The sequence below is a fragment of the Lissotriton helveticus genome, chromosome 4_1 (genome assembly GCF_964261635.1).
Source record: "Lissotriton helveticus chromosome 4_1, aLisHel1.1, whole genome shotgun sequence".
Classification (NCBI taxonomy): domain Eukaryota; kingdom Metazoa; phylum Chordata; class Amphibia; order Caudata; family Salamandridae; genus Lissotriton; species Lissotriton helveticus.
Genome location: NC_136063.1, coordinates 394,850,542 through 394,877,599, shown reverse-complemented (window position 1 = coordinate 394,877,599; position 27,058 = coordinate 394,850,542). Strand labels below are relative to the sequence as shown.

The window sequence follows — 27,058 nt, the reverse complement described above, 5'->3', positions numbered from 1 at the left end:
ATGTAACATTGTATGTGGGAGGTTTCTTGCAATCACACTTAACTGTAATGTTAGGTCTTTACATTTTTTTGTGCATATGCTGGCAATCACCAGGCCCTTCAAGAGCTTGCTACATCTTCCTGACAGTGGACAATATTGTGATGACTATGTTTCATCTTGAAAGAGTCTTTTGGCCGTCAGTGGTTCCTCTGGAGCAAGAGATGGAATTTGGTAAAATAGACAATACTTTTCAAGAACTCTCTTTTTATTAAGGTTCCCTGCTGGTGTCTGTAGAAAATATATATTTTTCAATATTTATCTTCATGTATTACACTGATGACTAAGCAAGACACAACATATCACAATTCAAATAACTAAAACCACTGTACCTGAATGCAGTGTTATGCTATTTTTTCTGTAATATATATATATATATATATATATAAATATTACCCAGTGGCAGTTGCCACTGGAGGAGTTATAGTTATGATCGTGTTTAAACGTACAAAACCAACGAAATTCACCAGTTATAGTTATCTCAAATATGTAGAACTCGTGCCCTAAGGTAACTTTTACCTTAACTTTAACTAGCTCCCTTGCCTTGCACTGCCAAGTACCCCACATACCTAAGCAAGACTTCCGCGGGGACACGTTTTTTTTGTTCTGAATGTCCCATACATGCGTCTTCACAGAAGAATTGGACTACTTCACTTTTATAGCATCTCATGAGTGTAGCGTAATAGGAACTCAACCCCTACTAATATGAACTCTTAATTCTCTTGCGGCAATGCTGTGTGATCCTGTATAAATAGATGGTGCTTAAAACTTTTTTTAAACTGAGCTGATACTTACAAAGAAGCCCCGATGATGTCAGTAATGACGAAACACGTGTTGGCTAGAATGGAGGCATAATGAAAGAAGATTCCAGAATACCGTCAGTGAATTACACGTGACGGTTGTTTTTCTTTGGACGACTGGAAGGGAACAGTACTCTGGGGCCTATTATTAAGAACGTCTGTATGTTGAACTTTAAAATCCTTTGCTGCGTTTTGCAATCCATTTGCATCTTTTAGGACCTCTTCCCTCCCCTTGTTTATTATTACCCTAGTAACACGTAATAAGTAAATTTCTATTCAGAGTTATTTTCGTTGGATGCCTGCATACTCTTTATATTTCTGAGGTTGGTTTGCTTGCATTATTCATTATATAAAGAATGAACATGTTGATGAATAGAGCATTACAAGTGCATTCGTTTCTTTAGTTGTGGGGTAACCGGCCTGCATTATGCACGTCAATCATTTTCTAAGAAAACAAATATTGCTTTATCTTTTGGGCAAAGTTAAGTTGTGGTTTGGTCCCTTTTTATTCTGTACACACTTTAATTCAGAGCTTAATTTGCTGTAATTTGAGTGAGTTATAATCTAAAACAGAGCTTTTCAATGCACTTTAATTGTGATTGTCCTTCTTGGGTATAATAGTTATTTTGAAGGAATTAGCAATTTTCAAACTAGCTGATCAAAATGCAGACAGGGCCCAGCCCGTTCTTTTATAAGCAGTTTGCCTCAATGATTCGTATTTAATATGCTGCGTTTCATTGCCAAAGAGGCAGGGTATGATTAGAGCCTGGGCTTTCAAAGTCAAAGATCTCATTTAAGCCCTGACATTTGCTTTTCCTGAATCCCCCATAGTCTGATGTTAATGCAATGACTTCTGTAGCGCTACAGCTGACTAAACAATACCTCTATCACACGTTTCAAAAGCCTTCTGTGCTTTCTTAACAGGGTCAATGCAGAGGAACATAATTTGGTACTATGACTTTCAAACCTATGTAAATAAAAAGTTGTTTTGTCAATGTTTTTTTGTCCTTTAGCTTTTACAATTATTCAGTTGTTGGCTTTTAATAAAAATTGTAATGCACGTTTACAGTTGCCAGGTTCATGAAAAAGTAGCACGTCTTGTATACATGAGATCTCCGCTCTCCCCTTGCATTGCTTGTGTTCTCTAGATTCTGTAAGTTTGACCAAACCCAGATACAAAAGCTGTTGTTTGTCCCTTCTGTGGCCATTTTCCACACAGGTAAAAATTACCTGGAATGTCCTGCTAGACACAATATGTAAGGATACTGCCTTTCCCAAAGAAAAATAGCTGCCATATGTTCACATTTTAAGATTCCGCAAAGACTTCTATATAAAATTGCCAATATTCATTTTTTACATGCCCTTACTGTTTTTTTTATCAGTCAAGTATTATTACGGCAGCTCTAGAATACATTTTAAAAGTGCTTTCTTCTTATATTTTCTGTTCTAAAGTATGTACTGATAAGGCGAAACAATAATAGCTCATGGCAATTTAACTTATTTTTGTGCCAGCCAGGACATTACAATACTTGTCATGCCGGTAAAAACACGGCCAGGTGGCAACCCTAACAATGTACAACTATTGCACTTTCCCTAGAAAGGTGAAAAATGTTATTTTTCCTGCATTGAAAAAATAATCTATGTGACTAGAGCTGCAATATTGTGTAGTAGATCAACCTCAACGTTCAGCGCCACAAAATAAATTACCCCACCTTGACTTTGAAACTCTGAACCGAATGGCAGTGGGTGAAGTCAGGCACACGTCAGGTGCTTTCCTGAGGGAATGCCAAAACCATTGTGTTCCACAATGCCTTTTACACCTTAAATCTTTAACCATCCAGCCAAACATCTGTCCACCTCTCTAATCTACCTTCCTTCTCTGCATCCATACTTCCTTCACTTCCCCTATCCATCTTTCAAAATATCCTTCCTTTCTCCAGTCATCTTTGATTCTCTCCATCCATCCGTCTTTAGCCCACGACATACATTCTTCCATCCATCATTCTATCCTTGCTTCTCTACATTGATTGATCGATCAATCAATGATCCATCCTCCTTACCATTGATCAACGCAGGCATCCATATGTTTATTCATTCAACCATCTCTTGATCCAACTATCCATTCATCCACCCCTCCTTCTCTCAGTTCACCCATCCTTGTCTCCATCTATCCAGCCTCTTTCCACCCTTTTTTCAGTTTTTCTTCCCACACATGTTCCCCATCTGCATGTGTTCCTCCACCCCACAGCTCAGTCATACTATTGCCTTTCATAAGTATTTACGACTTCTTTGACTTTGATTAAAGTCATAGACAAGATTCTAAAGATTGTATGTTACATATGCTAGCCAGGGGCACCTCCCTCCCTCGCTCTAAATGCTACAGTTCGGGCTTTCCTGACAACTCTGTAACGTGCGGACACTAGCTAGTGATTGAGTGCTCTACAAAATTTCTCCAACAGAAAAGAATAAAATACTAAAAAGAAATTTAAATAATTAAACATTGTCTTCTAGTTATGTATGTGTGGTATTTGCTATTGTGGAATTATGTTAGGTCACAGAGCCTTAAAATGATCACCAACCCACTATGTTCCACAAAAGAATGTGATGTTTGAAAACGAGAGACAGGTGAAGCTGCTTGTAGGCGATGGCTTAGATAATTCCTGGAAGTCTTACCTAGAATAAAGAAACACAAAGGAGATTTATTCAAAGGAAGAAACTATTATTCCTACACTGGCGGCAAGATAAAAAGACTACCATTTTGACTAGGAGTTCAACATCGTCTGCCCTAGGAATCATCCTAACACAGTGAGCGCCTTGTGTAGAGACCAGTACCTAGAACGAGTTCCATGTTAAGTGTTGCAACAATATTAGGCACCAGGTGTCCCTTGGTGTTTGGCATGGAACTGTAAAATCGAAAAATTAAACTTGGGTTGTTATTTTCCAAGCAACCGGCCATCGCAGCGCAAGGCCTTGCATCAGGATTGTGACTTGCGTAGCTAGGCACGTGTCCCCCATGCATATCGGCTCACACACTCCTAGTATGACTGCATCTTCACCTCGAGTCTGCTACATCGACTTCCATCGGCTGCAGAAACTAACGTAAGAAGCTCCGCACCACACAACAACAAATGTGGTGGCCCTCACTGGGTTACACACAGGAAGGAGCACCTGAGTTGAGGTTGGAGATGTCTCCCAATCTCAAGACTTATGATCCTGAAGCCAAGTCTATGCTTATAACTGATGCTAATGTGAATGGTCTAGGAGCTGTGTTGGTGCAAGGTGAGGGTACAGGTGAAAGAACTATAATGTTTGTGTCACGGTGTCTTAAAGGAGCAGAGACACTGTACTCTGTCATTGAGAGGGAGGCTTTGGCGATTTACTGGGCTTTAAGGAAAATGAAGATGTTTCTTTGGGGAGGGTATTTAAGGTAAATACTGATCATCAAGGTGATGATACAGTGGAAGGAAGCATAGAAGAAGACTTGAATGTGTGTAAAACTGAAGGCTTTGTGTTTTCAGAGGAACAGTGCAAGTCAACAACTGAGAGAGACGAGGTTCTTCAAGAAATATTCAGACAATTTAAATCTGGTTGGGATCAGAAAAATGATTTGAATGAGCAATGTAAAAAGGATTGGGAAGTTAGAGAAGAATTATCTGAGAATTAGGGTTTTATGTTTAGAGGGAGAAGATTATTTTTAACAGAGGTAATACGTGCGGATCTCCTGGTGATGGTGCATTAAGGACATTCCAGGATGACAAAAACTAAGGAGCATTTAAGGATGGTTTATTGGTGGCACGGAATGAATGTGCAGGTTCAGAGATGTGTGAGGGATTGTGTACAATGCATAGTGAGTGATAAAGGTCTCAAGGCAAGGGTTCAACCAATGACAGTGTGAAGGTTACCCAAAGTCCGTGGGAAGAAGTAGCCCTGGATATCTTGGGACATATACACTCCAAAGGGGGAGCTACGTATGTTCTGGTACTGTTTGATATGCCCTCAAGGTGGCTGGCGGTTAGGTGCTCCAATTGGATTGAGACAAAGCTTGTACTAGCTTTTTTGAAAGAGCTCATCACACAGGAAGGAGCATCTGGGTCATTACTAACAGACAATGGTGTTCAGTTGATCTCTAAAGAAATGGAAATGTTCTTAAAGAAATATGGAATTCAACACAAGAAGATTGTGCTGTACCATCCTGAGGACAACTGAATGATTGATCGTTTTAATCGTGTTCTAAAGCAAACCATACAATGTACTAATGACTCTGGTGTGAGTTGGACAGAGGAGGTGCACAAAAAAGTGGAAATGTATCGTTTATCTCCTCACTAAGTTACCAGAAAAATGCTTTTTGAGGTATGTAGTGGGAGAAAGCAGATAAGTGTGGTGTCTCCGACTTGGGTAAACGCTAAATGTCTGGAGAGTGAGGAGGGTGATGGAAGTTGGAGAGAAAAGGAAGTGGAAGCCTTAGATAGAAGGACAGAGTGGTTCAGTGACAAAAAGAAAGTGAAAGTTACCAAAATATAGATTAGTGATTGGGTGAGGGTCAGGAACCAGGGAATAGTCATGGGGAGAAATTATTCAGTCCCATTATGGTGGTGAAATTGTTTAGAAGTGCAATGAAAACAGCAGACTCGAAGATTTGGAATCTGTGCAGAGTTGTTGTGGTGAAAGGTGTTGGAAAGCGTGAGGAAATCAAAATGAGGAAGGGTGGTGGTGAGGAGTGTGGCCTGAGAAGAAAGAGTCAGAGAGTGCTTAAGACACCAAAATATTTAGAAATGTATCGTACAATGTAATAAGTTGTCGTTTTTTTGTAATCATTACTATAATATGCCTATCTGTTCTGAATTTATTTTCTTCATTGTATTTGTGTATGTTTGTTGGAGAAGGGAGGTGTGTGGTATTTGCTTTAGTGGAAGTGTGTTAGGTCTCAGAGCCTTATGTGATCACCAGCCCACTATGTTCCACAAACAAATGTGATGTTTGAAAACGGGAGACAGGTGGACCTTCTTGTAGGTGTTGGCTGGGATGATTCCTGGAAGTCTTACCTACAATAAAGAAACATAAAGAAAACCTCAGAGATTCAAGGAGATGTATTCAAAGGAAGAAACAATCGTTTCTATAGCATACATTTTCAAATGTAGAGAGTTATTTATGTTCTCGAGATTGAGTAGAAGTTATAAAAAAATCAGTTTCATAAAATGAATGTTACTGATGTGGTTACTTTACCTTCAGAACTTTTGTGATCATGTTTAGTTTTTCTCATACTGTCTCCCCTCTTCCTTGGAGTAATACAACAAAAAAGTGTTAGCTCGCGAGACCTGGTTAGTAGCACCTGACCTGGAGGGGTTCTAATGTGTTGCTGTTACTGAGAACGGCAAAGCTTCTGTTTTCAGATGGATACTTCTTACTACATATTACTCAGCATACTCCCTAGGTACCAGACTGGATCCAGAAACTTTCTCCATGAAAGCTCTTGCACCGTGCTAGGTGGCTCTGTGCCATCCCATAAGTAGTGCAGTGGAGCTGCATACAGGGGTTACCCCTGCACGGTGATGTGGGTTCCTTTCTCTCTACACCTTTCAATATGGATCTGAAGCTCTGCTCTAAACTTCATATGCCTTCCAACGATGCCTGAAACAGAAATCCAGTGTGCTAGGGAGCAATGTCACCTTCTAAAGGTACAGGTTTCAAACCATGCCATGACTGTAGGAAACTGATGTTGGTCATTGATCAGCATGGGGTGTCGTTCTGGTGTTTAGGCTTGGGACATGACTCAAAGGTGTGTGATAACTGTGCCCTCATGCACCACAAGGGAACCCAGGATCGAAAAGAGAAGTTGCATGTTGCTGGACTTAAGAAAGACGTTGTAGGTGTTGCATAATTTCTGCTCTGGATCATGGGCACAGACTCTGCTTGGTTCCACTCCCGGGGCTTTTCCCATGGGAATTCCACTTTGCAGTCAAAGTCCTGTATAAGTCCCAAAAAAAAGCAAAGCGGGACTCAACCACATCTTGCACGTCCATATCCCGGAGAAGGTGCAAGGGTGTCACAATGCCAGTCAGTCTCGCACGAGCGAATACCCCAACTATTGCTGGTGCACCTTGAGTCCCCCCAGCTATCAGTAATACATTAGCAGATAGAGGCCTTATAGAGGCAATGCTTAAGATGTTTGGCACACTTCCAGCACCCTCTGTGTGCCTTCAGTCACCAGGGAATCACAGGGGCCTACATTTGGGTTCCCAACAGCAGATCCTTCCCCATGCCATCTGACCTCTTAGGACCTGCTCCAGGTTCCATACTAACTTGGGTACATACATTTGCTCTGGCTCTGGGACCAGCTCTGACCCATTCCTTGTTGACATCGGTACTGACACTACCGGTCCTGGAAGAGGAACCAATGCTGATTCCGATGTCTGACCCTGATTAGTCTGATCTCTACTGATGTCATGTCACAAAATTAAGTGCAATAACATGCAAACTATCCTCATACAGATTGACACTGCACCAGTACCTCTACCAGTGTTAACACACCAGCTGAGGTTACATTGTGTTTTTGGCTCAGACTTTGAACAGGATTTCCCACTAGAGGGAATTGATGATTGTGGGTAGTGGAATACTGATCTCCCCTCATTATCAGATGACCATTTTTACGTGGACTTACAAGAGTCCAGTGAGCTTCGAACCTCTCCTGATACTGGGTTGGACTCGCCATTTGGGCTGCCAGTGGAAGAGAGTGCATCATTAGCAGTAGTGGTTCAATGGGCAGCTGCAGTCCTGAAACTCCACCTTCATTCAGTCAAGACCAGGATTTGTGTCATTATGGAGATTTTGCTGCCTGGACCGCCCATGTCTGAACCCTTCTCTTAAATGAGACCCTCACTGATACCTTGATGGGCACTTGGTCAAAACCCTGTTCTTTCCCACTGGCAAAATGGGCAGGTGGCCAGGAATCACAGACAAGCGCATGACAACTCTGATTTTCTCACAAAGCATCCTACCCCAAATATCCTGGTGGTTTAGGCTTTAACCAGCAAGATAAACCCTAATTATTTCCCACTACTCCTCTGGATAAGGAGTCCCAGAGAAATGATGTGTGTGGAAATCTAATGTTCTCTTTGGCTAGCCTGGCAATTAGATCAGTCATGCTGGATGTTTGTTGGATCACTATACACATGCTGTCTAGGACATGGCCAGCAAGATCTTGCCGGTGGTCCCCAACGATCTCTGGCTCAATTATTCATGGTGGTCATGAAGTGGCAGAATATGTAATTTTTGCCTGCCTTGGTACTACTAATTGCCTGGAAAGGGCAGTTGGCACCAGTGTTGTTCTCTGTCTCTACATGTGCATGCATTCCACAGGATGTTCTGGAGATGTACAAACCTCCCTCGTGGATATGCCCTTTGATGGCTCTGTTCTTTTTAGTGAAAAAAACTGATTCTGCTGTGGAGTGCGTTAAGGACAGCTACACCATGATCCCTGGGTACTTTGACCCCTGCAAGCAGTTCCCACATAAGCTCTGAAAATTCAGAAGCTACTCTCAGGCATGTAGACAGCAAAAGTCGCCACTGCAACAGCCACCTCAGTCCTTTCGATGTGATGGATGTCGGTCTGGCAGCAACGCACATGCCAGTAAGGGCAGCAGTTCTCTGAAACCTCTTCCGCTGCTGCAACATCGACTAAGCCGCTTTAGTTTGCCCTTAGTGGTGCATACCAAACCTGTACCGGCAGGATTGAGTATTTCCTCCCGGAAAAAACCTCCTGTGATTCTGGGCAAATCACTTAATCTCCCCGTGCCTAAAATGAATGTGTGTCCTCATGTAACGTAACTGGTGCTATGTAAAGCGCTCTGATACCTGATTCAGTTCAGGTCTAGTTCGCGCTATATAAAACTCTGCAAAAAAAAAAGGGCAATCCACCGCATACGACAGAGTGGTCATACAAATCGTTCAGCATGGCTATGCCCTATCCTTTCTTTTTTGCTCCGCCAAATGTTTCCCCAACATCTGACTAACTTTCAGAGGAGCACCTCTCAATTCTGCTACATGATGTGGGATTGTAGATCTCCAAAGGTGCTCTTGAGAGTGTTCCAGCCCTTGTCTGGCTCTGAAGTCCTTCCTTCCCCCATTGAGATGAGGCTGGTGCTGGTTCTCACGGACAACACTACTGTCATGTGGTTCTGCAACAAGCAGGGTGGAGTGAGTGTCAGGAGGCTCTGCTCCTCCGGTGTTGGCTGGAATGTAAACCATTTTCCTCATCGTGAACCTCCTGGGAGGGTCCCTGAGTGCCAGACCAGAGGAACTGAGAAGGCAGTGTCTGGCGGATCACATCTACATCCCAGGGTTCGAGAGGGCATCCTCCAGCGGTTGAGAGAATCCTGGGTAGACCTTTTTTCCACTTTTAAGAATACAGTGTTGAACATTTTGCACATTGGAGTTTCTACAAGAACATTTGTTAAGAGATGGTTTTCAGTTAAAATGGAACACTGTAATCCTGTACACCTATCCTGTGCCTCCCTCTCCTGCCCAGAGTTCTGAAATATATCAGGAACGACTAGTCATCTTAGTGGCTTCGGATTGGACTAGGAGAGTATGATATCCAGACCCTCTGGGCGGGATTATCTGCTCTGTGATCAGGATGGCACTACGCTACAACTTCCTGTCTCAGCATCAAAACCGGGTTCTCCACCCAAATCTAAGCAATCTACACCTATATGGGTGGAGATTGAGCCTTGATGGATTGAGATATATTTGCAATGCATTGGCCAACAATCAGCCTCTGGTAGGACTGAGAGCCCATTACACCAGGGCTAGAGCTGCTACCTCTGGGTTTAAATGTAGAGTGCCTTTCTTTGACATCTGCCATGCTGCAACATGAGTGTCAGTGCACATGTTCATGAAGCACTAATGCCTGGACAGCCAGGTCCAGCAGGAAGTGCATTTCGCCTACATGGCCGTGCAGGACTTTTTAGTCTGAATCCGCTCCACAGACCCGCCACCTGGGGGGGTACTGCTTTGGCATCTATTCTACAGTGAGAAATATGAAGCTAGATGTATCCACCATAAGAATAAATTACTTACTTTTGGTAACACTGTTTCTGGTGGCTACTCTAACTGCAGATTACCCACCTCATTCTCACCTCCCTGTTCTTTGGAGTGACCTCTTTTTAACATAAAAAAAATATGCCAAGTTAAAAATCAGTACACTAGTGTCAGCAATCGTCCATGCTCTGCTTCTGATTGCACGGAAAGGGAAAAGACAATAAATTGATGCACAGGGGTGGCGTTTATGTGCAGCTCCTCTCCTTTACTTACAGGGTGGTATGTAGTCACCTCAATGCTGCATGCGCCACAAAGCAATGAACAGGAGCACTACTTTGGAGAAAGGTTTTCTGGATTCGGTCTGGTGCCTTGGGAGTATTCTAAGGTGAGGAATCTGTGTTTGGATAGAGTATTCACTAGAAAGAGAATTGCCAAAGGTAAGTAACTTGTTAATCACAGCTTGTCTGCTCTAGTAGTGAAAACAGTTGATAGTACTTCTAACATTCTGTCAAGATTAAGCACACACACAAAATATTCTGTAGGTGACATACTGTTGAGAATGTGTTTGGGTTCTACTAATCTGCTTCTCTGGTGAGATACAAGTCATTAAAGCTTTGACAATTTACCCATTTCACACTGTACTTAATTAATGTCCTTAATTCAATGTATTTTGTGAAAAACACTTTCGGAAGTGTTCCTTTTTTGGAAGTGTTTATTTTTAGAACTATGTATTGGGAAGTGTCAGTGGTAGAAGTGTAGATTTGAGGCAATTACCTCTGCACAACAGTAAACACATCTCATTTTCCAGACAGATGAATATGACATTGGACCCTTGCAATAAATATATCTGATCTATCAATTGTTCAGGCGCTAGTGTAAAAGATAGTCTGTCGCTTAGGCACTAACCTGTCATGACACCAGCAGGTCACACAGGTATGGCCTTATATTCTGTTCTTTGTGTCTCAAGCAAGAGTACATTATAATGAGGAGACGGTCAGCTTCCAGCTGTCAGATGATGAACTGCCACCTGACGAATCCAATGCCAAGCCCTGTAACATACTCTGTGAGCCCGATGTTACAGATGTACTCCAGCTGCATCTCAATGTAATGAGAGGGTCAAGTCACAAAGTTAAATTAATTAATATACTACATTACTATATTTGTGGTCATGGATACATATCACATAACTCCTCAATTAAAGGTGAGATTGAGTACCACCAATCTTAATGGGAAGGGATTAATGGGATAGGATGTACTGATTTTTCCTCCCTGATGGTAATGGATGAGAGGAGCTTGAGTGCCACTGGTCTTCCCTCCATCCCTGGTGTAAACAGGGCGTATAAAGAGCCCTTGATCTACATTTGTACCCTCTGTGTTTCATGGATGGGATTGTCAGAGCCGCTTTTCTTTCACTTCCCAATGAGATGAGGAAGGCTTGAGAGTTATTTGTGTTAAACATCTTGGTTTGGTGACTTTGGATAATGGCTTTGTGCTTAACCTCTCTTTGGTTTGCTGGAGAGGAACATTGCTCCTCTTCCTCCTCTACTGTAAGCAATAGTGGAGTAAATTTAGAGAATGATAGGAAAGGATGAAGGTCTGGATTTACTCGTTTTTCACACAATGCAGTGCAGCAGCCAAATTTGCTGCACTGTGTTACACAAAAGGGAATTCACAGTGCAGACCCATTTAGATTCTTTCAACCCTATGCTGGTACATAGCAGGCTGCCTTGCATAACACACTAATGCACATGATAGCACACGGGCTAGTGTGCGATGTCTAGCATAGGATTTGTAATGGAACTATACTCTTTCAATACAAATCCCTACACCTACACAATTTCAGAAGGATCCAATACTGTGGATGTCTGCTGTTCATTCCAGTAAACAATGTGTTGTTTTTAGAGAAATTAACACATTTCCCCTTGTTTTACACCTGTTTTCAATAGGCATTCATTTTTAAAGCAAACCCCTTTATAGGTATCTTAGTAGAGTGGGCTTTGCATCAACACATATGGGTATCTGCACTAATCTGTCACAGTAACTCCCCCTTGAAACAAAGCTACGCAGAGAAGTGCAAATGGGTTTTGTACTCAGTAAAGGGCCCTGTTCCAGTCCAATAACACATTGTGCTGGATAGTAAATACCATGCAAATATGTATTGCAGTTTGCAACAGCACAAATGATTAGACTTTTAAACATTAATTTGAGATAGACTTGAGCATGTTAAGGAAAACATATGGGATCTTGCTTATACTTGATTTTATAGTAATAGCCTGAGATTTTCATATATGCCTTATTAAATAGTTTCTGCCATGTCAAATAGGGAGGAGCCACATCAGACAGTGCTTAATTTCTCAAAAACATAAAATAGGCACAGCATTCCAAATATTTTTGTAGAAGCCTGCCATTGATGCTGCCTAATGCCAAGATTGCCAGATTCAAAGGCTGACTAATTTTGCTTTCACCTGGCTGCTTTTTCTTCCACCATCCTACCCTTCCTGTCTCATTGCTTCACTCTAGCATTTTTTGTTTTTCATGTGTGCTTTCTCCTATTGTCACTGTTTTCCTAAGTTTTTCTTGCTCCATTTTCTGCTGTTTTTCTCTCTTGTCCAGAGGTCAAATGCTGGTTCCCAAAATGAGTTTATATGTCCTTCACTGGCATCATCAGCCAAAATTAGGCTCTGTTGTTAGGAACACGTGGCAGATATATGCTATATCAATGTGATAGTGGAATTCCTGACAGTGTATATGAGTGCTGGAAATATTACCCTATTCCCCCAAATTGGAATAACTTTGTGGGCAGTGGCGGCTGGTGGAATTTGAAACTGGTGAGGCGTATGTAGAACGAATCAACGGATGCGAGCGAGCGAGCCCAACGGCAATAAGTGGGGTTCGGGGGGGTTCTCCCCCCATGAAGAATTTTTTTTTTAATTGCCTTTTTGGTGCGATTTTCAGCACTATTTCTGTGATAAATAGACTAAAATGTCAATTCTTCTAGGCATTCATAAAAGAAAACTCATACATTATTTCAGAGAATTTCTGGGTTGCCAAGCAAGTCTGACTTCTGAAGAGGGCTAGGATACTAAGCAAGACTGCTTTGGCTCTACCCTTTCCAATAGAAAACACTAGTTAGCGATGTGAACAAGTTCAATGGACAAACCTGGGGTCTAGGGAGAGTCCCTCTCCTGAGAAAGAAATTTAAAAAAGATTGGCAGATGGTGCATTTTAAAGCAAATGAAACATTCATTGTTTGCATCAACAGAAATACTATCCCAGGTACAATATGCATAGAAAACCATGTTACTACAGAAAGAATCTGCATCAATCAGCAATGCTCTTCCAGTACAACCTGCAGAAATGATTATGCACCGCACAGTAAAACATACACCGATGTCATTAAACGTTTAACCTGTTAAAACCGTACAATGGTTCATGGTGTAGTTCAGCATTGTAGCCTATACAGTCTGCAAGAAAGAAAAGTACATCCCCATTACACACAAGTGATACGAAAGGTCTGGCCCACCACACTTTAGCTTCCAAATATTCTTTTGTATCAATCCTCCATTAGAATGTGATATCATAATCCCTTTTATGGCAGACAAAGAAATGCAGAATCACATGAGTCCTGCGGAGCTGAGCAAACATTTGCTTAATCTGCTGCCAATTGAACAGCTCCACCAGATAAGTAAATAGCTGCTCACAGGTGCCCTCAGGATTGCACTTCATTAGTTACTGTACATATTTTGAGTCAGTTTGAGGACTAGTCACTCAAAAAGACGCAAGAAGTACCTAGTCACATACCGCTAACATGAGACCTTAATGCAACGAAACTTGGCGTTTAGAAGACTCCATCAACAAGTTCACAAAGAACACAGACTGTCTAGCACCATGTTCACCTTTTGAGCACTTCAGATAGCAGTGAGTGGATGGCATGAAGACTCCTGATTTACAGAGATTTAGTACAGAAAGCCGATATAGTGCTCTGATACTCACTGCTCGCTACTAAGGAAGAATAGGAAATAAAGAGCCCATTCCGAGGTCACAACAGGACAGGTACACCCCTTGCTCTGCTCTGAACTGCGCCAGGCTTGACCTGGGGACAAGACCCTCAAGGATGCGCATTTCGTGCCCAGGGTCTAAGAAAGAGTCGGGCACAAACTGGTGTTTGCACTCTATTCGGTATTTGCCCCCTAATCAGAATCAGAGCATAAGACTTTCTGGGGTGGTCTCACGTTATCCTACACCTATACCTATCTGACCACTTGGTCAACTGGCAGACCTGGGCATTCCAAGGCCCCAGCACCTAAAACCGCATCTGACCAACATCACTTCTGCCCATAATTCCCATTTAACGCTGTGCACTGCACACAAAGCACACTGAGGTGGCTTCTGCTGTATGCAGAACTTTACAAATTAACTAATCTTCATGTTCATCAACTGCATTCTTTTACTCAACAACTTGATCTTGCAGCATGGTCCGTGTCAAGGAGTCAGAACGCAGCCTCTATGCCTGTCACAGGAATTAATGGATAAATAATTTCCTGCCCACGCGGCAGCATCTCCTTAGTGTCCAAAGGGGAGGCCAAGATGAGGGTTAGTCAAATATGGGCAAGTTAAGTAAAGAGTAACTGAGGGCACAGACAAATGGCATAAATATTTATGCCTCGTTTTATGGCAGTAGTCTGTGTGAACAATGATTAGGCATTGCACTTTGGGGCTTTGCAACAGGACTCCATTTTGAGTACTCGGCATTAATGTGCAGGGTGAGTTGTAAACATAAAAGGTACAGCCAAAGATTATGAACACAGCCTTGAGTAACCAGGCCTTCCTTTCATCAATCCAGAGGCCTTTACTGAATGTAAAATAAGACAAAAGTGAGCGTTTGAAAAACCTGGTTGTCAGTCAAGAAACACAAGAAACAAACTAAATATTTAAAATACATTACATTTCATCAGCAGATTAGCTGAATAATGCTCAAATGAAACTGTTGCTCGGCTGTGTTTTTTTAATATTCAGAAAACAGCAGTGGAAAAGGAAAACGTATATAATGACCATCCCATCATTCATTTAAACATTTCTGGAAATGGTGTTTCCTGGCCTGGAAAGTCATCACATCTGTGTAAAAACACGCAATTATGAGGGTAAGAAAAGGGAAACATGAAATACAATGGGAAATAGCGAGCAGCCCCTCGTCTATAATATAGCACCAAGAGGTTTACACACCCACATTACGAACGGTGGCATACCCCCACAACAAAGCTAAACAGACACCTAGTGCAGTCAATACTTCTGTGCATTAAGGGACGTGGCAAATTTAAAAATAGCACATTCTTAGAAGCATGCACCGCTTAAGGTGGGATTTCATTTCACAGTACAAGAGATGAAGCCGTAGCCTAAAGCTTGATGACGAGCCTGTGTAAAGCCAATTTTCACTTCAATCAGTTCTCCCTTATCTGTCTCATTATCAACAGATTTGAAATGCTAAATCCAAGATACTGACAATTTCATTCAGAAGAAGACCAAATATACATTAACCATGAAAAACACAAACACCCAGGCTGCCCGAACCCATGCTATTTGCCCTGCTGTCCCACACAGCGCTCCGACAACTGCACACACAGACCAGCAACAGGGGCACAAAAGCCCTCTGTCGCTAAAGCTCTGACATTTTCCTCCAGTGGAGAGGAGGACGGCGGGGGCAGGTTAGACGGCAGAGACTGCTGGGCTGGAGATGAGGCTTGAAGTGTGTTGTGGATCAGTTTTCATAGTTTTTTTCCCTCCTCTGTGGCTGAAAGGTTAACCTGATGCCTCCCAGACTGGCTGGCACCATTGTCCGTAGGACAGGTGTAAATCTGCCCTAGCATTCCCCCCTCCCTCCCCCCGGGCCCCTCCGCCTCTTCACCTGAAGGCCAGCCCTGTTTAAGCAAACACGAGTGCCCTCTGCCTCCACAAAGCAGTTAAAACATCCCATAGCCCTACGAAGACTAAAATACATCCAGGCATAAATAAACACATACACATAATCTCGGGGGGGGGGGGTGTCACGCTTTGGTGGGGGCCTGAGAAGATTAAAATAATATTATAAAAGAAAACTTACCGGTCTGCGCCACCTCTGCACCTCTGTTGAAGAGCGCGGAACCCCGGACCAGGAGGCGCAAACAGGAACATCCGCAACGTCACTGAAGTGCCAACCCCGCTACTGACGCTGCTCCAGCAGCGCCGCCAGGATTGGTTGAGGGCAGGGATACTCCCTCCCCATTAGGAGACTGGGGGCTGCGGCATCAAACCCTCGGTCTCCTAATGTGCAGCCTAAAATGAACATGCGCACTATTGCTGGGACTCCAACTGTGTGACTGCTGGCCTGAAACTCAACTCAGAGTGCTGTCGCAGCCCTGCCCCCACACCAGCGTCCCTCGTTCTACTTCTCCGATGCAGAGACGCTAATTCCAAACAGGAGTCCTGATTGGAATTAGCAGCGGAGAAGTAGAACGAAGAATTTTGTGCTGTGGCATTAGTGGGGCAATGCCCCAACGCCCCCAATGGACGCACCGCCACTGATTGTTGGTACCAACATTACAGATATTTGTGGCCGGGTTAGGCGTTTTCCTATTAGAATTTATTTATTTATTTATTTATTTTTTGAACTTATATGGCGCAAACAGCTACCCAAAAAGGGTTTCCCGGCGCCTAAGCACACAGACACAATGATGATAAAACAGCAGTGGATATTTTAAAGACACTGGTCAAACAACCAGGTCTTTATCTCTTTCCGGAACCTGGTGAGACTTTGCTCCTTTCGAATATGGATAGGGAGGGTGTTCCAGATGGATGGGCCTAGGTAAGCAAATGATCTTCCTCCCATCCTGGCCAGTTTGAATCTAGGTACGCCAAATTTTTCAGCTGATTTTGAACGTAGATTTCTCTCTGGAATATAGGGAGAGGCCAGTGTTTGGAGGTATTTGGGTGCGGTACCAGTTTTGATTTTGAACATATAGTTCAACGCCTTGAACCTGATACGATTTTCAACCCTTAGCCAGTGCAGCTCACGTAGGTAAGGAGACACGCTGTTGTTCTTGGGTATAACACAGAGAAGTCGGGCTGCCGCATTTTGAACAAGCTGCAACCTCTTTGTGACTGCCTTGTTTGCACCCAAATATAAGATGTTCCCGTAGTCAAGCCGGGATGTAACTAAGGCGTTGACCACTGTTTTTTGCATGGGGACAGGCAGCATCCAAAGGATCTTCCTGAGCCACCTCATGATCGTAAAGCAGAGGCCCACTACTTTGTTGGCCTGGTGCTTCATGGACAAGGAATTGTCCAGTATTACTCCCAAGTTCCTAGCATGAGTCACTGGAGTTGGAAGATTGCCCATCTGGTCAGGCCAGTGTGGAGTACCCCACAGCTCTGGCTGTTTGCCCAGAAGGAGAATCTCCGTTTTATCTCCATTTAGTTTCAATTGGTTAGTTGTCATCCAATTGAAGACTTTCAGAAGGCCATCTCTTAAGGGAGACGAAGATGAAGCCTGGGGTTTAGAACATGGTATAAGAATGGGAATAAGAATGACTATCTAACTTTATGTGAAACACCACCATTACTGCAATGACAATTTTTACAGTGACAGCCTCACAAACATGGGGCTGAATTGGCCACCTTTAATTGGATGGCCGCAATGCCACCATTTCTGGCAGGACTTTGCTGATGGTGCAGGTGGGATAGGCTCTGACAGCAGGTTGTTAGCCCCCAGATTTAGGGGCAGGATTCATAGGGACCCAACATTTGGTGCGCTTCCCATTCTTTCTTCCTCTAATTTGAAGCCTAACACTTTTGGTTGGTTTTATAAGGACACGGCCCTGTCACGGAACATGAAAACTCAATAATATTGTTACTATCATTTTTGGCTACTATACATTTTGGCCATGGACTGGTACGAAGCCATTTAGCATTTGTTAAAGGGCAGAATAGCTTTTGCGGCCCATTAGGAAATACTAAATGGCCTTTTCAGATGTACAAAGGGCCAAAACTGGTGCAATTTACGATTACTACAGTTTAGAAATCGCAAATTGCCAACCCCGATCTAGGAATCGCAAATAGGGATTACCTATTTGCGATTCCTAAAGCACATGTACAAAGCATTTCCTAAATTCGAATTGGGCATTTAGGAAAAGTAATTGCCATCGACTTCAAGTCGATGGTAACCATGTTCAAAATAAAAAATGCATTAAAAATGCATTTTACTATTGTGGCATGAAGTGCACATGTGCACTTACATGTGGACTAGAAAATGTGGGGAGTCTCCAGGGTTGCCTTAAGCCCAGAGGCACCCTTGGTACTGTATTTCTTAAAGGAATTGCCAACCTTTTCATATTTTGCCCATAGGAGGGAAGGCAATGGCATTTTCTATTTGCGGTTCCCTAATAGCGATTCCTAATCTGTAGAAATCGCCATTAGGGAATCTCAATTTTTGTACATATATTTAGCATTTCTTAAATAGCGATTCCTATGGAGTCGCTATTTAAGAAATTCAAATTGGAACCTTCGTACATCTGGCCCAAAGTGCACATTTTTGTTTTACCATTAAGCACATATATAGACTCTATATTTCAGAGACTAGTGATGACAGACACAGATATGTAAATAATATGGATTGTGCAGTGTACGTTTACAGATTAAACTTACCTCTCCAAGTTTGTGCTTTATGGTTGGGTTTGTCTTTTTGCAGTTTGGCAGGGTTGCATTAATCTGGACACTTGGAAATGTGCCATTTTATTTCATAATCTGTATGATGAAGCATGGCAGAAGTGGGGGTACGTGCAGGTCGACTGCATCTATCCTTAATTTTCAGAGGGTGCTGCTAACTAGTTGGGCCCCAGTAAAGTAAGCAGAACTTTTCCCGGTGAAATTTTCCGACACTGGGACACATTTAGCAGTGCCTACACTGCTCACTGCTTTCCGCCAAGCAACAATGCACGGACAGTGGAGGTGCTTTTTAGGTTGAGCCTGACAGTGTGCAAGTACTGTCTGCAAGGCTTGCTGTATTCAATAATGGACTTTGCTCCCGCCTGCTGCCTGCTATTGGTTCACTCCAGTGTCCCTCTTCTTTGCTTCCTCCTAATTGGGTCATACAACAATACATCACTTTCCTTTTTCGCAGATGAGCACCGCTCAAGTACAGTTCCCGTATGCTTACTTTGCATTTCTGCTGCGTTAGGAGAACTATTTTCTTGAAATGTAGCTTTCTGCCCATCAGGGGGTGTGCAGCAGTCACGGGGTGCTCATGGCCATGCTCTGCGGGTGAGCCGATCATGCTAGGGTGAACAGACGTCCCCGTTTTCCCAGGACGGTCGTCGTTTGTGGAGATGTGTCCCGACACTTGTCTCCAAGAGACTCAAATGTCCCTGTTTTCAAACAGTGTCCCTGTTAAACACAGAAATGTCCCTGTTTTTCATTGGCTGCCCTTCGGCAATTTTGCATTCCGCAGTTTACCTCCCATGCTTTTCTGTCATTAGCAACTAAGCAACATTATTGAGTTGTTCTTTACGTGGTGCTGACGCGCAGCTATAGAAAAGGAGCATTGATAAAGCTAGTAAATCTGGCGTTTGCTAGCCTGTGATGTTTTATTGATTTTTGGCAAATATATGCTATAGTCCTTAAAAGTGTAAATGTAATAAAAAGTACTAATGCTGCTGCGTAAAGGAGAGGGGTGCCAATAAAAGACCTTGGATTTCTTGTCTGTAATGCTTCATCTCCGACTGTGAAGGGAGCTGTCATTGTAGTCCTTTTTCTATGTCGATGACAGCTGTCAAATAGTCCTACTTTTATGCCGATGGTTACTGCAAACCATAGTCCTACTTCTATGTCAATGACCTGTCCCCGTTTTTTGTTTTGAGAATCTGATCACCCTAGATCACGCACAACTTTTTCCTGTCTTCACCCGACCAGCTTTGGCCTCTTATTGGCTTCGGTGACCGGACTAAAAAGCTTGTTTGGTTAGTGTGTGAGGAGGCCAGCTGCTTCCTCTGCATCAGGCTGAGCTGTGGTGCGGGCAAAAGTGCTGGGTAGAAAAGACAGTCCAGTCTTTTCTACCCACCACGTTGACCCGAACCACATCTCAGCTTGATGCAGGGGAAGCAGATGTCCTCCTCACACACAAACCAAACGGGAAACGGGCTTCACAATCCGTTTACTGAAGCTATCAAAAGCATCGTGATGTGCCTTCCGCAGAAGGGGAAACGCGCAGCACCGACGTCTTTCAGAATATTCCAAAACTTATAGACAGACTGCAAAGTGGAAAGCTGCACAGAATACTGAAACAAGCCCACTGTGCAAGGGGAGTCCTGTCCTTTGCTGCGGCCATATTATGGACAGTCAAAAATCAAAGTCGTTGTACATTAATACAATTGTGGATGCGTTGTGCTACAGTTTCAGGCTCACATGGCACCACGCTAGGCTCTCACTGTGCTTGCTGGTTTTACGCGCTAGGACAGGCTGTCTTTCATAAACTCTATGCACATAGGTCGGTAGCACAATGGTGGACTTGTTAGAGTCAGGCAATGCTCACTTTAATTTTTTAACACTCATGGTCGGCACCTATTGTAGTTTCAGTTGCCAACTTTCTGTCTTACATTTCGGGCATGCAATCATTATGTGTTCTTGCATGCTAATAATTGTCATTCTGAAGGGAGGAGCCAAGCCGGCGTTGAAGATGGCCGCCCAGTCCCCCGGCTCCGTGTACCATCTCCTCCCGAGGGCGCCTTCGGCCTAATATCCTGATTCAACGGTGCACACACGGGCGCAGGAGCTGCTCCGGTACCCGATGGCGCGTCCCCGAGGTTTGTACCACCTCTACACGGGGAGAAACGGACAGCGGCGTTTGCGGCCCGAGGCAGCTTGCAGACCGGGGACTCGCCTGGGTGGCAGGGCCGGCCATCAATTGAACAACAGCGGCCGCCAGCTGCAGTGAGGGGCCGGTCGGCTCCGGATCGAATCGGACCGGCCGATTTTTGGATCGCTCGCTCAGCAGGTGAGGGGCATGAGTTAGAGATCGACCCTTCACGGTTCCCCTGAGTACTTGGTGCCTTTTTTGAGACTTTTGCTCGCTTGCCGCCGGGGACCGTGGTGAGGCCCGTCCCGCTAATTGCGGGAGAATCCCGAATTTGGCCCGGCCGCGATTATTAGCGCGGACTCCCTCGGCGGCTGTGTTTTGGCTACGTCTCCACTGTTTTGGTGCCCTGCTGGTGATACCATGACGCCTGAAGCCCTGCTGCGCGTGCCCCGGCCCCAATTTATGATGGTGCTTCCTCGGAACGTAGCGAGGGGAGCAGAGTGCTGCATCCGAGAAACTGAGTCCCGACCTGATTTGGATCCTATGGAGGCAGGGAGCTTGACAATAAAAGGGGGCACGGAGCGGAACTACATCTTGGCGATCTCCTTGCTGCCCTAGCTGACCTTCGCGATACCTTGGAGCAGGATGCCCGTTCCCTGGGTGATAAGCTGGATGATGTTGTCTTTGTGGCGGAACTAATGAGCACGTGTGGTTTGTGGGCGCACACTGGTATGCTTCGCTCCTTACCCAGTCGCGACAATATGGCGCCGGCACTGATATCCTGGAACCCGGGACACGGACTCTCGAACCATCTCCAGTTTGTGACTTTTGTGATCTAGAACTATCCGTGGGCTCCTGCCTGGAACCGAGCGATGGACTTTCTTTCCACGCCATGCTGTTGGTATCTCTGGTTCTGCTCCAACTACGTTTTAACACTGTGACGATCCTTCCCTGCTCTGCTTGGCTGATTGCGATGTGGCAGTCATGTTATTGTGTCAGGTTGGGTCCATCACGCGGGCGGGAAACGGGCTCGGATGAGGTCTGATCGCATCGCTGCACTATAGAATGGCAGCTGTCTGGGTTTGCTCTGATATTCATATTCTTGACGGTTGCGGATTTGGAGTGCGACAATTTGGTGGGCCATTGTGATATGCGCAGGGCAGGACAAGGATAAATAGTGTTTCCTCCGTTTCGATATTTCCTGCTTGCGGGTTTATGTGGGATGTGTGACATATTGTCTTATTTGTTTCCATGCTGGGCTGCTCCTGTGCCTCGTGCACTGTTCTTTTGTACTACTTTTAACGGAGGTGTTTTACGTCCTGTTCATATACGTTATTTGCAGAGGGAGAGGCCGGGGGACTGTTAGAGGGCTCCCCTCCGTTTTTCCATTTCTTTCCTTTCCTTCCCTCGCTTGGGTTCCTTTTTAGTCTAGGTGGGTGGTGGTTTCCTTTCTCTCTCTTCTAAATCTCGGGTTTCATAGAATGGGCGACAGGCACTCTGCTGAGGGGGAGGCCGTAGCCGGAGGCAGGGGTGCAGGGTGGGGGGTATTCTCTGTTTTTCTTTCCCTTTTTCAGTTTCTAGGGCCTCTTTTCTCTCTTCCTCTGCTTGGCTTTTTCTTTCTTTTCTTTCTTTTCTTATCTTTGGGATTCCGAGTAGTAGGTGGTTTACCGGATGTTCTTGTGTCTCAAGCCAGTGTGGGGGATGTTATAATAGTTCCCTTTTTAGGTACTGTGGACGTGTGCTGCATTGGGGGGCGTAATAAAAACTCTGTTGTCTATCCTGTTTAGTGCGCGTTAGTGCCTGCGCCCCGCCTGCTGTGGTCCCGGATGTGCATATCCTGATTTGTGATATCCCCCACTTCTGGTGTTATTAGATTGTATGACATCGGATCCTGTTCTATCTCTGAACTTTAAGAAAAAACAAAACCTCTTTTATCCTGGTACCATTACGGTGCGACAGTATCCTGGGTGTTGATGTGGAATTGAGGAGGCGGGATGTATGTGTTTTGATTTATTGATTTGCATTGACCGTCTCTGTGCTACTGGCCAGCTGTGCTCTTGCTGGCCTGCAATTGTATTTGCTTTCTGTCACAATAAAGGTTTTTATATAAAAAAAAAAATTAAAAAAATTGTCATTCTGGTCCCCTCATACAGAGCATTTCAATGATGGCCTTCCAGTGAAGCCTTAATCATAGTTCATGATGGCTGCCACGATTTCAAACAGTTGCTGAAGAGCCTTTCATGCAGGCCGTCTTTTGTATTGTTACTCTTTCACTTGAATCTGCAGCTTTGTGTTTGTTTGGTAGCTTTGCTTTGCCGTGGGTGCACGCCTTGGTAGCTGATCTGCTGTCTACTCTAGTGCTGATCCATGTTGTTAGAGCAGTTGGTAGTGTGCAGTTGGTGCTGGTCATGCTTCTCTGATGTGAGTACCCTCTGTAATGATTGTGGTGTCCTAGGGCTTATGGAATGGTACATACCTTAACCTTTCCAAGGCATCAGCACTTGGGAGTTATTCACTAACATGTCCCAGTAGGTTGTAGTGTCAGAGTGGCAGACCACCTTTGCCCTGCCCCCTGCTATCCCAATTTGCCCCAAAAACAAGAGGCATTCTCCAAAAAGGAAGCGCTATAATTCAAAAGCACAGTGCTCACCTCTACTGGGAAAACCCTCACCTTGTAGTTTACCCCTGTTTAGGATGTCGGTGGTCTACAAAGATTGCAACATCAAGTGACTTCACTGAGCAAAAAGAGCTTCCCATTGGGTCATAATTGTCTTCTCCTGACAGCAAAGAAGAAAAGTCTGCGTGCAGAAGATGATAATTCTCCCTGCCAGGTCAACGGGCTGGGGGCTAGCGTTGAAACTAGGATGGGAGGAGTAGAAGTAACGCCTACATGTGCACTGCAAGATTAATTTTAAGCCTCTCACCACATTCTGTCATTCCCTCTCCATTAACCCCTTCTGGTGTTGCTGCTTCTTTTGTTCCGTTTATGACAATTGTATTTATATTCCTTCTAGCTCTTACCTTTTGCCTTTGTTACCTGCTCCGCCTTTGACTATACACTAATTTTTCTTGTATCTCCACATCATAGTTTCTGTTCTATCTAGTACTAATTATATCGTCTCTCGCTTCTCTTTCTTTCTTTCCTCATCCTTATAATTCTACCTTACACCTTCCTTTAACATTTCCCTTTAATCTGGCATCCCCCTAACTTTTTCATGCATCTGTTTTAAAGAAATCTTAACTTTTCCCATTTTACCCTTTATACTATCTCCAATCTTGCTTCTCCCACGCCTGTGAAAGCTACCAGAAAGCACTATATATAACAAACATTTGTCTTTCCTAACTTTATTACAGTCCTTAAAATAGCACACAATACGATCGGTTTTGACACTTAAAACCACTTCAATAGTATTAATGTTATATCGGTCCTTTCAGTCCAAGCCTGGATCTGTCTAACAGGCCACATGAAGGTGTTCATACCACGCACATAAGCTACTGAACTTCTTGCGTAAATCCAAGATATGGAGTGCAAAAAACAGAAGATTCTCTGCAACAACCTTCGAAACATCCTGAGATTTCTAAATAAAACTTGCCATCAGTTTGCACATAATAGTGTGTGGAAAGCATATTATCATTGCTACTCGCTCAGCCTTTCATCATCAGTATAAAAATCCTGGTTCAATAATTTACAGGTAGTGATTGGCGTGTTGGGGCTGTCACTGCTCCTGCCACATCACCAAATTACCTCAAAACAACTGTGTCAGGGGTGCGACAGCAGGATGTGCACAATTACTGTCCGTTGCTCACCTTAGCTTTGTTTTGCGGGCAGCACATCCGACACGGTACAGAACACTATCGCTGCTGTTCAGTGCATACAGGTGTGGGAGGTCCTGGCTGCCCTCAGCACAGCGCTTTAGAGGCACAAATCAATCCATGATATATTTAACTCCACCCAATGCAACCCTCATAATTCCAATACACGCCACATACATAACACTCCATTACACATGGGTAAAAAACATTGTCATTATACAATGCCAGTTGTTCTAACTCGAGTAAATGAGAGACCTATTGCATTTAAAATGCTTGTTTCTTTTCCCCTCCAGCTTGGCTCAAGACAAGGGTTGATTCAAAAGGTCATCAGCTCGCCTTTATTGCAACAAAAAAAAAGATGGATCTCTGTACTGGGGTGAATGTATGACATTGTTCTGCATTCTGTCCATCAATTGTTCTTTTTGCAAGCTATCTGCAGCCTCACACCTAGGTGCCGGAGCAGTGGAGGAGATGGGAAATAAAAGCACACAACTTGTTATCACTTCACAAGAGAAACTAAGATTTGGAAGCAAGCTTTTCACTTTGTTCAATCCCTATGCAAATGAGCATGCATTGTAAGAATGTCAACTGTATTGAACTGTTTGAGTATTTACATGAATAGCCATTTAAACTCATTTTTTATGTAATTTTTGTGCAAATGCCGCATCCGATGGCATGCACAGTGATGTCTCGTGCATACTGTCTTGGTCCCCCCACTTCTTTCTTTAGGACTTGTGCCTTCTGAAGTGAATGTACTATATTCATTCTGTAAAGTCACAGTAATCGGAGCGCATGAAAGTAGGACACTAGCAACAGTTTGCTGGCTGTACACCCTAGTCCTGTGTTTTTGCGACTATTGGCTGTTTTCTCAGAATATCCCCATTTACCGGTCAGCTGTTTATTTCTCGTGGCTATTGCTTTTGTCTTTTGCTTACTGTGCAATTGTCTCCTAGGACTGTTTATTGAATCCTGTTTTCCTCCAGCAGTGGCTTTAGTTAGCGGAGATATACAGCCGGCTGGGAGTTTGAGGTAAAAAACAAGTCAATATTTGCAGGTGGCGCGTGCGCCGAGGTGCGCAGCGCGTCCTGGGTGCGCGTGGCTGGCACATGCTCCGGCGGCGCGGCTGGTTTCCCTGGCAGTGGCTGTCCTGGCAACCCAGCAGACATGTCCCTGATAGGCTGAGGCGAGATGTCCTGGATCTGATTACCGGCGCGCGGCGGGGAGGGCGTGGATCGCGCGCAGGGCGCAGCTGAGATTGCTCCTCCAGTGCTAGGTGTCAGTTAGTGAGCAGTGGAAGCGTCGTATGTGCGTGCACGCAGAACTCTTGGTGCGGGACTGGAGAGAAAGTGCAGAGAAAAGCAACAGCGTCGTCTGTGCGCGCCTGGTGCCGAAGTGAAGACGGCGTGCTGAAAAGAGCAACAGCATCTTTTATGCGTGCCTGGGGCGCGGGGACATAAGGCTGCATGCAGAGTGCTGGGACCAGGGAGGCTGCAAACCTCGGTGGGATTTGGCACACGCTTGAGACTTGTACAGTCAGACCTGGCATACCATTTAGATATTAGTGCTTCGGCGCCAAATGCGTGGATGTTGGCTCATTCGTATGACTGTATCTGGTCATCGGTGCTATGACATCAGTGTATATTTGAAAATCAGAGGTTCGAGATTCTGAGACACTCGGAGGATCTGTCTTTGGACCAGAGTAATTGTGTAGGTTTATGACTGGCACCTATGGACAATGGAGAACTGAGTCCCGAGACACCCGATAGGCTGGCGCTCGGAGGTAGTTTGGCATCGAGTACATTTCGCAGAACTGGCCATACCGTGCGCGACTGTCGTCAGCCAGGGGCCCTGCTCCGAGCCGGGGATACTGCACCAGCCTCGGGCGGGGACTTGGACGCGGCGTGAACCCCCCCTCGGAGACGAGCGCCTCGGACCCGAGCACCTGCGAGCTCCAGTCCCGGAGGGCCGAGGCCGGCACCCCCCGCAGCCGCCGCCACGACGCCTCGCATCCTGTACCGCGCGCCGGGCGGCGGAGCCTCGTGCAAGATGGGCCGGCAGCAGAGCCAGGAGAGCGCGGGCAGCGGCGGCAGCACCGGCAGCGGCGGCGGCCGCATGCACCGCTCGCACAGCCGCGGCAGCCTCTCCGCCTCCTTCGAGGCGCTGGCCGGCTACTTCCCGTGCATGAACTCTCTGGACGAGGACGAAGGTGAGCGCAAAGCATTGGAGGGACGGCTGCATGCGTAGAATAATGAGTGCGCGAAGCATGCTTCATGGACGTTCGAGTGCACGTGTGAATACATATATGGGTGAAAGGGCGCTGAGAAGAAGGCACGGGTCAATTAATTAAAACATGCGTAGGAGGAGGAAGGCACGCATCAATGAATGGACCCAGTAGTGGATGGTCAAATGACGCAATGGCCAGATTAGTGGAAGAAGCACTTCTTCAGTGGAGACTTGAATGGATGAAAAATGCATTGGCGAATTAGCAGATTAACTAATGTACAGATATGAATGAATATATGCACCAAATGAGTGCACGAATTGCTCGATT

The 27,058-nt window shown here is 44.6% G+C and overlaps 1 protein-coding gene across 4 annotated transcripts in view; it reads left to right on the top strand.

Annotated features, from left to right (window-relative positions):
* RIMS2 (regulating synaptic membrane exocytosis 2) overlaps nucleotides 1–27,058 on the top strand; it is a 1,857,427-nt gene that overhangs the window by 1,781,752 nt on the left and 48,617 nt on the right. Inside the window, exon 1 of one of the 4 annotated variants that reach the window (XM_078686897.1) lies at nucleotides 25,783–26,713. The exons of the other annotated variants lie outside the window; for them this stretch is intronic. Coding sequence (XP_078543023.1) covers nucleotides 26,554–26,713 — 160 coding nt within the window. The 5' untranslated portion in view covers nucleotides 25,783–26,553. Of the gene's footprint in view, nucleotides 1–25,782; nucleotides 26,714–27,058 lie in introns of those variants that run through there. 4 annotated transcript variants of the gene reach the window in all.